This window comes from Plasmodium cynomolgi, chromosome 12, assembly GCF_000321355.1.
Source record: "Plasmodium cynomolgi strain B DNA, chromosome 12, whole genome shotgun sequence".
Classification (NCBI taxonomy): domain Eukaryota; phylum Apicomplexa; class Aconoidasida; order Haemosporida; family Plasmodiidae; genus Plasmodium; species Plasmodium cynomolgi.
Genome location: NC_020405.1, coordinates 1,960,656 through 1,975,819, shown reverse-complemented (window position 1 = coordinate 1,975,819; position 15,164 = coordinate 1,960,656). Strand labels below are relative to the sequence as shown.

Below are 15,164 nucleotides of genomic sequence, written 5' to 3'. Positions count from 1 at the left end.
ATTTTTTCACTTTTTTACCTGAACAAGTCAGAACATTTTTTATGCATATCCGTTCAACCCATTTGTAAATAAAAGGACTTCCATAACAACTTTAGCAGCTGCCAACTGATCGTTTTAAGTGAATGTATTATGCGATTTTTATCGAATTCGAACGATACGAGTTTGTCCTTTAAATGGCGCAAAGTAGGGGGGGCGCGCTCCTTTTAACCCGTTCTTTTAATCCGCTTTTTTAATGGGTCTTTTTAATAGGTCTTTTTAATCGGTCCTTTTAATCGGTCCTTTTAATCGGTCCTTTTAATCGGTCCTTTTAATCGGTCCTTTTAACCGATCCTTTTAATCGGTCCTTTTAATCCGTCTTTTTAATCCGTCTTTTTAATCAGTTCTTTTTTTTTTTTGCCATCCTTTAAAAGATTGATTAGACACTTGTTAAGGAAAAAAAAGTTTGTACTTTTTTTTTTTATAAATGTGTAAAATTGTATAGCAGGTATTCTCTTTTAAGGCGAGCATCAGCTTTTCTTACGGGAGAGACCCTTTCGAATCGGCCGAGTTGTGAGTAGCATTTATTCACCTTTCGTCGATTTTTGCAAAAGCAATCGTGAAGGGGGATTACGTCCACACCTTCAGCAGCAGCACAGAGGTGGACACGCAGGTATATGCGTATTCAGGCCTAACATGTTAGATGAGCAGGATGGGGATGAGCTCTGTCTGCTCATTTTGCTCCCCTTTTCGGGTGTGCCACATTTAAGGGTTTCTGTTATAAGCAGAATTGGTCACTAACTCCCCGCGCGACATTTGCGCCATGCGTTCTTCCCTTTGAACATTGTTTCAAACGCTTCGCAGATTCGCTCCACGAGGATAATCGCCTTTTTTGGATAACTCGGCATGGAGGGATTATCGTGTCGAAGTTCTTTTTTGTTATTTTTCTGTGGTCATTTTTAAGTGGGTTTATTATCGCTGGTCAAATTTGGTGTGTTGCGCGCGTGCCCACAAACGCGCACAGGTCGCTTCGATGGTTGCGAAAGGGAGACGTGGCAAAAGGGCAACGATGTTCCAAAATGACAGCGCTATGCCAAAAGGTTAACGTCTTGGAAAAAGGACAACGTCGTGGCGTTGGCTCGGTTGCGTTAATTAAAAAAACGAAAAAAAAAGCAAAGGCGAAGGCAAAAGCAAAGGCAAAAACAAAAGCAAAAGCTAAATCGGAAAAGAATCAAAAAACGTAAACCAAAACAAAAACTATAACGTACACACCCATGCATGCTCCACGCATGGACAACAAAAAAAAAAAAAAACAGGGCGAAACTGAATTGGTTAAAAATGGCCACTCGGGACTACACAGGTTAAAATAAATACGTACGGCTAATCAGGGTCACACGCAAAAAAGGGAAACAACACCCCGAGTTACAAATCGGTGAGTAGGCGTATCACGGAATGTGCCTCAAAGGGGGAAGACAAAGTGGGTGTAGGAGAGAACATGCAGGTGTACCTCTTCATGGGTGGGTGCATCCCCTTCGCACAGGAACACACACACGTACACGTACATGTACACATACATGCACGCACGCACATGTACACGCAGACCCTCCCTTTTCTGCGGGGCCCGTCAGTAAGGCTGCATATGGGGTATGGTCCCGTAGGAGTAGTAGTACGTCCCATGCAAACTTTTCTCAATATCTTCCGCCCTTTGGAAAGAAAAAATATTTCCACCTACTTGCAAAATTCGATAAAAACTCCAAACGAGTTGTATAACGAAAAAGGACATGATAAACATAAAAATATGAACAATCATTTCTAGTATGCCATAATATATGAGATAATTAAAAATTATTTTCCTATGCCAATCGAAGTTGTCGTAATACCATTGTACGCTATGTGAAGTACATGTATTGTACAGGCATATTAAACACTCAATTCCTTCCACCACATAATTTATGACCACCACATTATATGCTATATACGCTGTAAAGGCATTTTTGTGTGCAACTGAGATGAATATTAATATGGAGCAAATGCAGTTTAAAATGGACATGACTATGAATAACGCTTCATTATAGTGCGATGTGTGTGTTAACATCAGAATCGACATCAGTATCAGGAGTATGGCATAAATAATACTTGCTGTCCCTATGGAGAAACATAAAAATCTCTTCATGGTCCATCTTTTTATTCCTTGTGACCTGAACATTTTTTCGTCATAGTTTGGGGTTATGATGTGCACTCACGGCTGCGGTGGGGAATGTTGAGTGTATGAGAACGGTCTATGGGGGTGTGGGGAATCGATTTTTACTGCTACTTTCATTTGGTTGTTTTTCTCTCAAACAGGGGATACACAGGGCAGATCTTCTGAGGGTGCTGAAGGATGGAACGACTGAACGATTTGCAAAAAAAATGCACACACATATGTTTTTACATATTTTGTATACCCCACAGGTGAAGAGGTGGGAAGATGCCGGAAGCATTTCTCGGCAACTCGGTATTCTCGCAACATAACTGTGTATGCACATTATTCACAATTGAGCTGCCATTTATTTATTTATTTTTTTTTTTTTTTTTTCCGATAGGCAATACTTTTGCATTGCTTCTCCTTCCTTGGCGTCTTCCCCCAGTTGGTCCACGCGCGAGGAAACACCAGCGGGTGTGTTACGTTATTGCTCTTCCAGCGGAATGAGCAATTTCTATTTTGTTTTCTAAGAAACAGTTCTGTTGTGTACGCCTGAACAAAGTTCACGCTGAAAAAAAGTCTGCTACGTTGTCACACTGTCCACTTGCCTGCATTTTTTTTTCTTCACTTGGCACGACTAAGATTCGACTTCGCTTTGTGTGGCATGGAAAAAAAGAGTCAATCACAAGGGGAGCAGACGGGCGGGCGAAAGAGGCGAGGAAATGAAGCAGAACGGACGAGCGAAGGAGTGAAGCAGAACGGACGGGCGAACGAACGAACGAACGAACGACGCGGAACAAACCGCCAGGCATTTCCTTCACTTGGGCGCATTACAAATGACCTGTCTCATCTGTCCGCCCATGAAAAAAAAAAAAAAATCTGCTTTCAAGTGCAACGCTGTCCATTTGCTCGCAACTATTTTGCGAGGCGGAGGGATGGGAAAAAAAAGTGCTTCCTACATGCATATGTTCCCAAACACACCTCAGCAACTCGTCATGGAGAAAAAAAAAAAAAAAAAAATAAAATAAAAAATAATTCAACGGAAGTGCAACTTCGCGTGATACATGTAAACTTTTGTGAGCGTTGCGCGACCGGTTTTGCTTTCCCTACTGTTAGGACGGCAACCTGTAACGCAGGACAGCGGCGCGCGGAATTGTGGAACGCAAGCAATTAAGACTATCACACATTAATAGTTCTTACAGCGGTAGCTCGAATGACAGCAAAAACGGTGAGTTATTTTTTGACCAAAGCACGTGCACACAGCGTTGCTGTTACACCTCGTGCGCGGACCATCCCCAGGTGAAATGCGAAAGGAGTCACTTGCGAGCACTTTTCAATTTTAAGCAGCTAAACAATAAGCAAAAGATTTGCGCTAATTTTTCCAAACACATAAAAGAAAGAATAATCTGTTCGTCTATAAGTAGGGAAGCTAGCCAAGACATCCCTTCTCCTCCTCCCCACACATGTCACGTAGTAACTCTGGACAAACACAGCTGCGTATATACCTCTTCCCCCCTTCAATCATCCTTCCCCCTGCAAATAAAAGTGTCATAAAAAATCCCCCTTTTTTCAAAATGGAAAAAGAAAAATTGCTGTATGAAAAAATATATCCCGCGATTAATGCACACAGATTTCACTTCAATCGATTATGCAATGAAAAAAATATCAAATCGATTGTTGGAGAGAAAAAATTTAAAGATAGTCACCATGTGGTCATACTTAGCAGTAACTTTCAGACGAAAAAAACCAAGGCAGACGATAGTCAAAAGATGGCACACATTCTGCACTTGTCAGAAAAAGGAAAGTTATTTGTTTCTTTTATTTTTTTGTGGAAAGAAAAAGAGTTGGAACAGACAGCTCATTGCTTAACTCAACTATCCACAACTGCAGTTATCCAAACTTTAAATTTTTATCATATCAAGTTTAATATAAATAGAGCGGAAGGTATGCCAACTGGGGATAACCAAATTAATGGCTGTTTCGTGCACGTCCATTTTGTCGAAACAGAAACGCCAGTCTCCACCCCTATTTGTTCTTCTTCCTCAGCAGATCACCAATTAGTCTACATCGTGACGGACATAGAAATTGATGCCGATTTGATACGGCCTGTGAATGAGCAAAAGGGGAGTACTGAATCCAACATGAGAAAGTTAACACAGGGAGTAAGTTATCATGCCACTACCCCACCGATGGTAGAAGGCGTTATTGAAAAACTGATAGAAAAATTCTGCGCCCTTATGAATGAACTGCTATCTGATGGGTACTCAACTGTGCAGGAATGTGCACTATGATCCACTTTACGTTTATATGTCGAATGAGGAGAGAAAGGGAAAAAAGGGAAGGTTAGTATTAACAAGTAGGGGTACGAGCTCCGCGATTGGCTGAACGGCATATAAAAACGGGTCTTCTACCATTTTGTTGTATCAAATTTGGTGATGCGGCTAAAAGGGGGAAAACAAGGCTATGAGTTCCCTTGTGAACAGAAAGGAGAGGCTCTCCAGGACAGCCACGCCGATCACCGCAGTGTTAAATGCACATGGATTCGTTCGCCCAAATGGGGTGATAAACCTTTATGGTGGCTTCGCCAGGGGGAAATCCAACAGTTCTCCTCCACGCATGCGCAACTGCACGACTGCACTATTGCGCGATTGCGCGCGTGTGTGCCTTAATTGCGCACCTACGCAGTGCGCGTTCGTTATTCTATCCCCTTCATTCGTCTGCCCACATCTCTCACTATTTTTCGCATTTTTGAGGCCCCTTTTGACCGCTGCCCCCCTCACACATGCGCCAACTTAGCATGAGAGTGCGTAGCAGCAGGGAAAGCAAAAGTGGCTGCTTTGTCACATGGATAAGCGGTCATACTGAAAGCAACACTTTTCTACCAATTGGAGGAACTTAAGCGAGCTTATAAACTTCCAAAAGGGATAAAGTGCGTAAATAAGCTAATACAGTAGAAACCACGGACATGTGTTCGCTTCGTTTTATTTTTTCTGCCTGACGCACAAAATATCACTTGCGCCACTTGAATTTTACGCAACGAAGCTGAAGTTGCCAAAAAAAAAAAAAAAAAATCATTTTGTGGCTTTTTCAATTTGAAATAATTTTAAAGAATATACGAAAAGGGTAATTTATATATTCACATTTGGCAAAAATCTTTTTTTGCTTTTTTTTTTTTTTTAATAGAAAAGGGCTGAAAGTTGCGCGCTTAGTTCGTTTTAATTCATTTTACGAGCGTTATGCCCCCCCACAAGTAGCAGCATGCATGGATGCATAAGTTTTCTCTTCGTTATTAACTAATTTGTGTGCAGTGCAGCAAAAAAAAAAAAAAAAAAAATATTTTTGCCACTTCTGATGCTTCGCCTCGAAGAACAAAATAATAACATTATTTTTTAAACTTCATGGAAGCACAGTATTGTGCGTAAATTCAGCATATTGTATATAAAATATATTGGCGCCTCTGTACAGGCCAGGTCTCAATAAATTACGTGTCAAATGCTCTCCATGTGGATAAAAAAAAATAAATAAAAAGAGCACAAATTTTGTAATTATGCAATCTTTGCAAAAAAGTCAAACAGGAAAAAGCGAGCCAGCATTTTTGCGAAAAAGTGACTGCGCTTTGATTCTTAATTTTTTCAAATTTTAAGTTTAAACCTCACCTTTTGGCAGTTGGTGCGCGCGCGGCGGTTGAGGCCAAACCGCGTCGCATATGTAAACATAAGTAAAGCCTACGTAAGCGTGTTTACATGCCTACATATGCGCTGGTAAATCCACACTTTGCTTCTACACAGCGGGGTAGCGTAGAAAAGCTCGGCGGGATGCCTAGTGAGACGTAACAAAAGAATGTGCGCAGTCCCATCGCAGAGCATATGTTTTATCTGTGCAGCTTGACATTCCTCACTTTGGCAAATAACTTTTTATCACCATCAATCCCCCCCCCTCCTCCTCTCCTGTGATATACCCCATTTATGTTAAAATCGCCTGACCCACCTTGCTAAAAAAAAAAACTAGCCAAAATAATATATGGGCCATTACACAGAAAACGATTTTTACCTGAACAAGTCAGCATCTCCCATGGGGGATGCAGAAAATAATGAAAATGACAAAAAATGTTTATGGGTCCCTGATGAGGAGGTAACAAATTGCTACAGCTGCAATGCCTTTTTTAATGTAAGGGTAAGAAAACATCATTGCAGAGCTTGCGGAAATGTATTTTGTTCCAACTGTTCAGACAATAAGATAAAAATTAGCGAATACAGCTATGCAGAAAAAGTTCGAGTATGTGATAGGTGTTTTATGGAAAGGTCTTCTCCCCAAACGTTGCTGCTGCAAGAAGATTTAGGAGCGAGGAAACAAATAAATCAAGATTTGAAGAAAGCGCTAAGTGAAAAAATGGCCATAGTAGAGAGATTTAAAACTTTCTTACTCGAATTTGACAGCGAAATTTTAAATAACAGTGACCATGCAGACGGCTCGAATGATGTCATGTCCTTGTTGAAGAGGGGAGAAAAGGGATTGAAAGACTTGAATGACAAAATAAGGAACTATGACTCCATTATTGAAAATCAGAAAAAGGAATTAGAACAGCTAAAAAGGGAAAAGGAACAAAAAACAGAACTTAACAAAATTTTGCACTTAAGAAATTATGAGATTCAACAGAAAAATATGAACATTAAAAATCTTGTTAAGGAAAAAAACGAACTAACTTTAGTGAAGGAAGAATCAGAAGGCATTATCCATTCGTATAAAAAACAGGTGGAAAAACTAATTATAAGGTGTAACCAACTTGAATTAGAGAAAAAGAGGAAAAACTACACAGACCAGTCCAGCAATTATTCCTTTACCAATAGCAGCTCTCAGTCCTACATGATGAATTCCTATAGGTTTCCTCAGAACGAGATGAGCGTATCGTACACAGTTGCGCAGGGGCCCTCGGATGACCCGGAGGACGAAAACTGCTGCAACTACTGCCAGAGGAGGGTTTGCTCGATTATGTGAGCTCGGTGCGCGGGTATGCAGCGTACATGTCGATGAGGGGCCCATCCACATGTATGCCCACTCTAGGCTCCACGAGCGGGGCGCTGGTATGTATCACCCGACTTTTTTTTTTGGTCTGTGTACTTTCCTGTTCTGTGTCCCGTATGCAAAAGAGCGGTTTTAGCTGCTTATATACTTTTTTTTTTATATATTTTTTTTATATATTTTTTATATATATATTTTATATATATATATATATATATATATTTTTTTCCCACCTGGGCACATTTAACCACCCGCGCGGTTGTTCAAACCCCCCCCTCGCGCACCTTTGTCCCATTTGATGATTCCTGTGTAACATGTTTGAATACTTTTAATTAAATCTGCTTCATATGTTTGTTTGCGTTTTGATACCCCCATTCCCCTTCCCCACATAATAATTAACTCCAATAACCCCTAATTTGTGCTATACGTTACATTTCCCCCCCAATTATGTACATTTGTGTGAAACCCTAACAACGGCGTTTTTTTTTTTTTCGAGCCATTTTAAGATTTTTCCTTGTACAATTTCTGCTACCTTTTTATTTTCATTTCATTTTACTTTATTTTATTTTACTTTATTTTTTATGTTAACATATCAGCCCATTTGGCTTGTCATTTTTTTTTTTTAAATAAAATTAGATCCGCTTAATTTCGCGTATAACACGATATGGCATACTTTTTTTTTTTTTTTTTTTTTCCTAGCATCTTTCGTATTTTCCCATTTTAATCAACTCGCCTATTTGTTTTTATTGTTACCCCTGGTTGGTTGTACAATTTTTTAATTTTTACAAAGTAAAGACAACGAGGGGGAATTTTTTTTTTTTTCTCTTTATGGGGGTGATCGCAAAGAGGAAGTGTATATATAAGTAGGCATGCTGATCCACCTCCAGCAGTTGCAATTTTTTTCCATTTGGTGGCAGCATTTTTTTGGGGGAAAAGAAAAGGGCAGTTGGTGTCGGTGCTGCAAAATAGGCAACCTTTGCGAACTCCGCAAATTTGCAAAATTGCAAAAGGGCAAAGGAGCAGTACGAGGGAACACAGCTGAAGTGAGAGTGAAAAAAAAAATTCCATTTATCCGATCACGTGGGACTTTAAAATATAGTGACCGCTTTGCAGCGATTGTTACTTTGTTATTGCCACTCAGGTCGTTCACACGCACGTGGCACCTGCCCTGGTTGCAAGTGGTGGGAATAAATCTCATTTGTCTCGTGAGACTCCCCCCAAAAGGTTTGCTTCCCTTTGTGTAGGCCTCCTTGTGTGGTTTTTTTTCTCCTTCTGTTCAGCTTCTGTTCAGCTTCTGCTCAGCTTCTGTTCAGCTTCTGCTCAGCTTCTGTTCAGCTGCTGCTCAACTTCTGTTCAGCTCCTGTTCAGCTGCTGCTCAACTTCTGCTCAGCTTCTGCTCAGCTGCTGCTCAGCTGCTGCTCGCGGGTCCCGCTTGTGAATGGCCTCGCCGTCCGCCGCCCCGAAGTAGCGAATCGCACAAATGAGTCTCCCCCCGGGGAAAGCCAACCCGAAGGGCAAAGAAACCGCATCCAGCGCGTACCCAAGGATGAACAAAGAATGCCTAAACATCCGCAGAAGCAAAAATGGAAGCAGAAAAATTCTAACATGGAATAAATTGAATGGACCACCAAACAGCGCAAAGACAAATTATAAGAAAATGGAGGAAGGAAATACCACTCACACAAATGGAGGGACAGAACAAAGTAGAGGTTACTGGAATGAGGAGAAAAATGTTTGCCTTCCCAAACGAACGGGAGCTGCATCTGTATTGTATAAAAACCACGTGTACATATTTGGGGGATACAAATCTGAAAGGAGACTAAACGATTTTTATAAGTACAATATTGCAGAAAATGAATGGATAAAAATAGAATCCATTAATGGACCATCGAAGAGGGAAAATAATCCTGCCTTTTTATTTAAAGATAAAATGTATATACTTGGAGGATATCAAGGAAATGAAATTTGGTTGAATGATTTTTATGTCTATGACTTGAGGAGAGAAAACTGGCAAGTTGTTAATGTGAAGAAGGAGAGCATGAGGTATGCACCCCCATCGTTATTTGGATTCGCCCTATCTGTGGATGAACTGAAAGGAATACTCTACCTATTCGGAGGGTACGATGGCAGATCGGTACATAACAAAATGTATGCATTCGATTTGCAGGAAGAAAAATGGATTCAGGTAAAGCAAAGTGGACAGATACCAAGTCCAAGATCCTGTGCAATTGGACATATCTCCGATGGGTATTTCTACATTTTTGGCGGATACAATGGAGAGTATGGATTAAATATTTTTTATCAGTATCATTTGGAGACAGGCATTTGGACGGAGATGAAATATAACATGACTCGGGGGGAGGAAGAAGCGGAAGACGGAGAGGGGGAAGAAGCGGAAGACGGAGAGGGGGAAGGAGAAGAAACAGATCGGATCCACCTGCCGGGAGAGTCCCGCGTAGGGCGAACAAACCAAACGCAAGTACCTCCCCACGATCGAGCAATCCCCGTGGCTAGGTACTTCATGGGGTCATTCATACATAATAAATGTATATACATTTTGGGAGGCTATAATGGCCTAAGGTGTGAAAGGCTTAATGACTTGTACAAATTTGACCTGCACAAAAGAATATGGTTTAAAATACACACATGTAATAATTTCACCAACAGAAGCAGCATGAATACTCATTTTTATAAAAACGTCATTTACTGCATTGCTGGATTTGATGGGAAAAACTCCCTCAGTGATGTATACGCTTTGAAGTTGGAGGAAGTCCACATCGAACCATCTTCCCTCATCGAATATTATAGAATTATGGTTAATAATTACCGATATGCAGATGTTATTTTTGTAGTACAGAATAAGTATATCTATGGCTGTTCTTCCATTCTGCTGTCTAGGTGTCCAAGTTTTAAGACTCTCTTCGATATGTGGACATCCACCGGGACATCATCAAGCGAAATGACCCACGGAGAAGGGGAACCCTACTGTGGAGAGAAGAACTTGGCACCAATGAGTGATGGTACAGCAAAAGGGGAGAAAATAAAAAATCTCAGAGTCATCCCAATTCATGATATGGATCATGATATCTTCCTAATAATAGTAAATTATCTCTACACGGATGAATTGTCTATGTTTTACTCCCTTGACACGTATGTGCTCATCGTCTTGGCTGCCTACAGGTATAGCATTTTCAGACTAATGCAGTTGTGTGAGCGTGCAATTAGCCACCATATAAACGAGTCGAACGTCATGGACATCCTCATTTTGAGCTACAGAATTTGTTGTAAGCAGCTATGCACAGCTTGCATCGATTTTATAATTAACAATAAATTGCTGGACGAGGCGAAGATTAACCGACTCACGTTGGAGCCCTACTTACTGGGCGAGATTTACAAAAAGTGGATCTTCAACTGAGTTGGCCGCGATTTTCTTTTTTTTTTTTTTTTTTATTTTCTATATTTTTCTTTTTTTTACGCTGCACGTAGGGAACCCTACCTGTGCCACCAAACCAGCAGCACACACCATTTGGATGTAATTTCCACTGTGTGTCCTTCGTGGGGAGTACCAACGAGTCAAACGGCACACCGATGCGGTGACGAGTCGTATTGTCTTACATACCACGCGAGTGGCACAGAAATGGACGCATCGACTAGCTTAAACTGTGCAATTAGCACCCAACAAGGGGACTTAAAAAAAAAAGCTAAACAGTGCAGTGTCACACGAAATATGTTTAACCCCCTTTTATATGTGAATCCTGTGCATCTCACGGCTCGCTAAAACACCGAGGCAGGGGAGGCCGGTAGGTATACTTATCCGCTATAACCAACTGGGAAAGTACTTCCTCCCCCTGGGACTCTTCCCCCCCCACGGACTCTCCCCCCCCCTCGGACTCTTCCCCCCCCTCGGACTCTTCCCCCGCGATCGGATCATCTAACGCGGCGTCGGAAAACTTATCACTTATCTTAAGATGCGGAAAGGCATATTTCCACTCTCCATTTATGATCCCATTTGTGGAGATGTTGCTTCGTATCTTTCTTTCGTTCATGTAGAGATCTCCAATTATTTTTCCTCTAAAGGGTCTCATGCTGTAGCGGATACACTTGAGGTAAAAATAAAGGTTGTTTTTCACTTGGCTATGTACAATGTAGTGGAAGTTGTTTATCCTTATCACCTTTTTGTTTGCGTGACCGCCCATCGGAGTGGACCCCTCGACAGGGTGCTCCCCACGGTCCGTGTACTTCTTCTCCTCCGCGGTGTCCTCCGCTGTGTCCTTCGCTGTATCCTCCGCTGTATTATCCGATGTGCCCTCTTCATCCGCCTGCTTCGCTCTGCTACATTTCGCAGAATACTTATAACTATTTAGATAAATCGGGTTCCAAAAAAGACAGTTGACTCCATTAAATGGCAGGGTGTGGCACGTCTCAAATAGGTTCCTCTTGTCTGGCGGCTTATTAACAAACTCGGAAAAGAATTTTACATTTAGTTCTTCTGGTTTTACCCACCTTTTTTGATGAGTGTGCCATGGGTACTTGTCAACGCATGGCCAGAATGCCTGTCGAGTCCGCGAGTCCCGCGCTCTGTATGGTGACTTGTACATGCGAAAATATGGGTACATAATATTTTTATGTTTGTATTGCCTCCTGTTGGGCGTGCCGATGGCACTCCTTATCCACACGTGCACCCGCTTACTCTCATCTTTGTTTATCCTGATTGACATGTCGTGGTGCGGGAGTGCGATAGCGCTCTTCGATGCTGTGTCTGCGTTGCGTCTTCGCCAGTTTGCAAGTTTGCAAGTTTGCGATATTGCGATGTTGCTATATTGCGATATTGCTATATTGCGATATTGCTATATTGCGATATTGCTATATTGCTATATTGCGATTTTTCTATTTTGCGATTTTGCATACGATCCTGCAAACGTGTCTGTCAACGCTTCGCCGAGCGCGGCGTACACTGCGCGTTACGATTGCAAAATGAGGCGTAAAAAAAGAAGAAAAAAACCGAATGCGAACAACTCACAACAGCGTCGCGCCAATAATGTGTCGTTGGCTCAGAAAGAGCGCAAAAAGCGTGAATCTGCAAAAAAGGGAGGCATTTTTAAACTCACCACACCGTGGGAAGTACATCTCTTGGCGATTTTCACATCATTTGGCACGTTATTTTTATCTCTTTCCAAAATAGCAACCACTCTGCTGAAGTTATATTGTCACCCCTGTGGTATGTCAGAATGTATGTGTAAATAATCGCCTGAACGTGCAGGTAAAAACTGGGATTTTTTTTTTTTTTTTTCCCTTTTTGGCTAACTGCAATTCCCATTTGTGACATAGAAAAGGGCTCCCCCCTACACCCTTTCGGTGCAATCTCCGAAATGGAGGAAATAATTTATGTGATGAAGCACATTTTTTCGAGAGGTAAACAAAAATTATCTGAACTGGTTACTACAGCGGATGTCGCATTAATCAACTTTGAAAAAAAAAAAATCCATTGGCTTAATTAAAAATGAACATAATAGCCCCCTTTGCCTGCTTATCGTAACTCCTCGCTGTTCCTTTCCACTTTTTTCTCCTTCGATACTCCTGCATACCACGCGGTTTAGGACATACTTAGGAATACCCTACTATCCGTAATCGGCGTAAATAAAAAGCAAAGGATAGTTTGTCCACATACTGGGCAATCACAATTTTTTCGCAACCTCAAAGGTTTTTAGTCCCCATTTTGTTATCTTAAAAGGGGGGGTAAAAAAAAAAGTGAGCTTCCAGGGGACTAGCGAAAAAAAATGTGTACCCCTGCGTGTGCAATGTTATAAGTGTTTCACCAAAGTAATAGGAAGCAATATATACCATTTGAGAAGACCGCCAAGGGGGCATTTTTTTTTTTTTCTTGCTCACGTAGCAGCACAACAATTTAATGTAGCCAACAGCGGGAGGAATGCATCCCAACGAACGCATCCTAACGAACACATCCTAACAAGTGACAGTCTATCCCTTACCTTATCTCACACTGCACAAATGTGGAAAAAGAAGAAAGTCACTCTGATTGGTTCCATTTAGTGCTCATATTAAATGATCTTATATGTACTACGTAGCAACGGTGGTACACACAGCACATTGAATAGGAAGCCAATTCTTAGAAGTTCCTTCCAGCTGTGCACCCCCCCACTACACGCATAGGTATAGAAGAAGACCCCCCAATCCGCGTTTAACACTCGAATATGGGAAGAAAATTCCCCTACTTTGGAAACTTAATAAGTTGCAATTTTCCCCGGTCTATAAATATCCGTTTCGATATGGTGAATTAGCATTTCATAGCTCCTTTAGTTCTACTCGCGTTTTATGCACTGCAATGAATTTTCATGCACGCCGATGCAATATGCTTAAACACATATGCACACAGGGCGCAAATTTATGCATGTACATATATACCATTTCATGTAGCTGTTCGAAAAGGCGGGGTGTGAAAAAAAAAAAAAAAAAACATGTACACAACGGTACACAATTTTGAAAAGGTAAAAATTTAAAAGGGGAAACAAAATTTCGGGGAGAAATCTGAAATTTTATTATCCTAAGTTTCCCTAGCTTAGTTCTTCTTTTCTTGTTTCTGTTTCAATTTCAATTCCTTCTTCTTTTTTAAGATTCCCTTTAAGCAGTATCTTTGGTTTTTAAAAAATTTGGGGTCCAACTGCGAAGTGGGAAAAAAAAAAAATATATATGTGCACAAATCGGATAAGCACTCGTGGAAAAGGTGTTGCAGATGGAGCAGGGGGCCCTCTCCTGTGGAAGCTAAGCCGTGCACCATAAAACACACATAGGCACGACAGCGGGGGGAAGCGGCGGAAAGCGGCAGAAAGCTGCAGAAAGCGGCGCATGATATAATATCAACGCAAAGCTTCCTTCAGGGGGTGTGCAACACACGAGCAACATAGGTACGTTGCTATCAAATACGTATTTGTGCGTACCCCCTTGCGAGACATAAACTTGTGCTTCTTCGGTTTTTTAATTCCATTTTTGTGTGCCTTTCTATTCTGCGGGGGCAAACAAGAAGGGTGGGAGTCAAATGAAGTGATGCAAAGTGTGATCAAGTAGCGATATGTACACAAAACGATCACATATGTATATCAATCCCACGTGGGAGAAAGCAAAACTACACAATATGCTATCTAGCGAAGGAACAAAACAGCATGCTGCAGGAAACTGCTGAACAGTCCAAACGAGTGGGGAGCAACAGAGACGAATGAACATAAAACGGCCGAGAATTCGTAGCGGAGCAGCGCAGTGAAGATACCCCCTCCAAGGGGGTATATTTATGTAACCCCAAAACTTACTTGGTTATGATTCGTGTGGTTCTTTGACTTCGCCATGTTGCCGTTTTTTTTCCCTTCTTTGAGTTAAGGTAGATATGCTGATGTGATACGATTGATTATGTACACTTACTTAGCGGTAATTTTGTAAAAAAAAAAAATGAAAGAGGGAAAAAATCTTCGAAGAAATATATATCCCCAGCGAAAATGTAATTTCTCTTATTTTAAAATTCGTCGCAATTGTGAAAATACGACCGACCGTGTGGGTGAGCAAAAGAGTGGCAATTTTTTTAATGAATTTTTTTTTCCTATGAGGTGTTTTATTTTATTTTATTTTATTTTTATTTTATTTTTTTTTTTCAAAGTTGCAATTGGGACCTATTTGTTGCCTTTATAAAAAGGGCGCTAACTGTTTTGTACGCATAGCATAAGCGAGTGGGGTTATACTTGCAGAGTAGAAGAGTATGGGTATGCTTCATCTTTACGTCCCTTTCAATATGTTTACATAACACGCATGATGCTGCGGACTGACGGCGCAAAATACCATAGGGCAATTTTTCTCGCCTTTGAAAAATACGCTTCGCATGCCATTGCCCCTCTTTCCCACTTTGCATTTTAATCCCCCCTTCCGGTTCCCGCGTCACCAACACCTATCGAGAAATTTGAAAAAAAAAAAAAAAAGGCAAAAA

The 15,164-nt window shown here is 41.1% G+C and overlaps 6 protein-coding genes across 6 annotated transcripts; 3 read left to right on the top strand and 3 right to left on the bottom strand.

Moving 5' to 3' along the window:
- Positions 1-1,648: 1,648 nt before the first annotated feature.
- Positions 1,649-2,182, bottom strand: PCYB_125520 (hypothetical protein; the record flags this gene model as incomplete). Its single annotated transcript, XM_004223885.1, has 1 exon — positions 1,649-2,182. A coding segment is annotated over one exon (534 nt), but the record flags the coding sequence as incomplete, so codon positions are not given.
- A 1,550-nt stretch (positions 2,183-3,732) lies between these two features.
- Positions 3,733-4,449, top strand: PCYB_125510 (hypothetical protein; the record flags this gene model as incomplete). Its single annotated transcript, XM_004223884.1, has 2 exons — positions 3,733-4,102; positions 4,208-4,449. 2 exons carry the CDS (start codon positions 3,733-3,735, stop codon positions 4,447-4,449), a joined length of 612 nt encoding a protein of 203 aa, XP_004223932.1.
- A 1,729-nt stretch (positions 4,450-6,178) lies between these two features.
- Positions 6,179-7,153, top strand: PCYB_125500 (zinc finger; the record flags this gene model as incomplete). The annotated part of the gene is made up of 2 exons (XM_004223883.1): positions 6,179-6,331; positions 6,395-7,153. The coding sequence occupies 2 exons, from the start codon at positions 6,179-6,181 to the stop codon at positions 7,151-7,153; spliced, it is 912 nt and encodes a 303-aa protein (XP_004223931.1).
- A 1,504-nt stretch (positions 7,154-8,657) lies between these two features.
- On the top strand, positions 8,658-10,592 carry PCYB_125490 (kelch domain-containing protein; the record flags this gene model as incomplete). The annotated part of the gene is made up of 2 exons (XM_004223882.1): positions 8,658-10,039; positions 10,076-10,592. The coding sequence occupies 2 exons, from the start codon at positions 8,658-8,660 to the stop codon at positions 10,590-10,592; spliced, it is 1,899 nt and encodes a 632-aa protein (XP_004223930.1).
- A 349-nt stretch (positions 10,593-10,941) lies between these two features.
- Positions 10,942-11,895, bottom strand: PCYB_125480 (hypothetical protein; the record flags this gene model as incomplete). The annotated part of the gene is made up of 2 exons (XM_004223881.1): positions 10,942-11,533; positions 11,774-11,895. 2 exons carry the CDS (start codon positions 11,893-11,895, stop codon positions 10,942-10,944), a joined length of 714 nt encoding a protein of 237 aa, XP_004223929.1.
- Positions 11,896-13,537: 1,642 nt separating this feature from the next.
- Positions 13,538-14,812, bottom strand: PCYB_125470 (ribosomal protein L29). Its single transcript, XM_004223880.1, has 3 exons — positions 14,500-14,812; positions 14,134-14,199; positions 13,538-13,856 (listed from the first exon to the last, which is right to left on the bottom strand). Exons 1-3 carry the CDS (start codon positions 14,533-14,535, stop codon positions 13,755-13,757), a joined length of 204 nt encoding a protein of 67 aa, XP_004223928.1. The 5' UTR covers positions 14,536-14,812; the 3' UTR covers positions 13,538-13,754.
- Between the last annotated feature and the right edge of the window lie 352 nt (positions 14,813-15,164).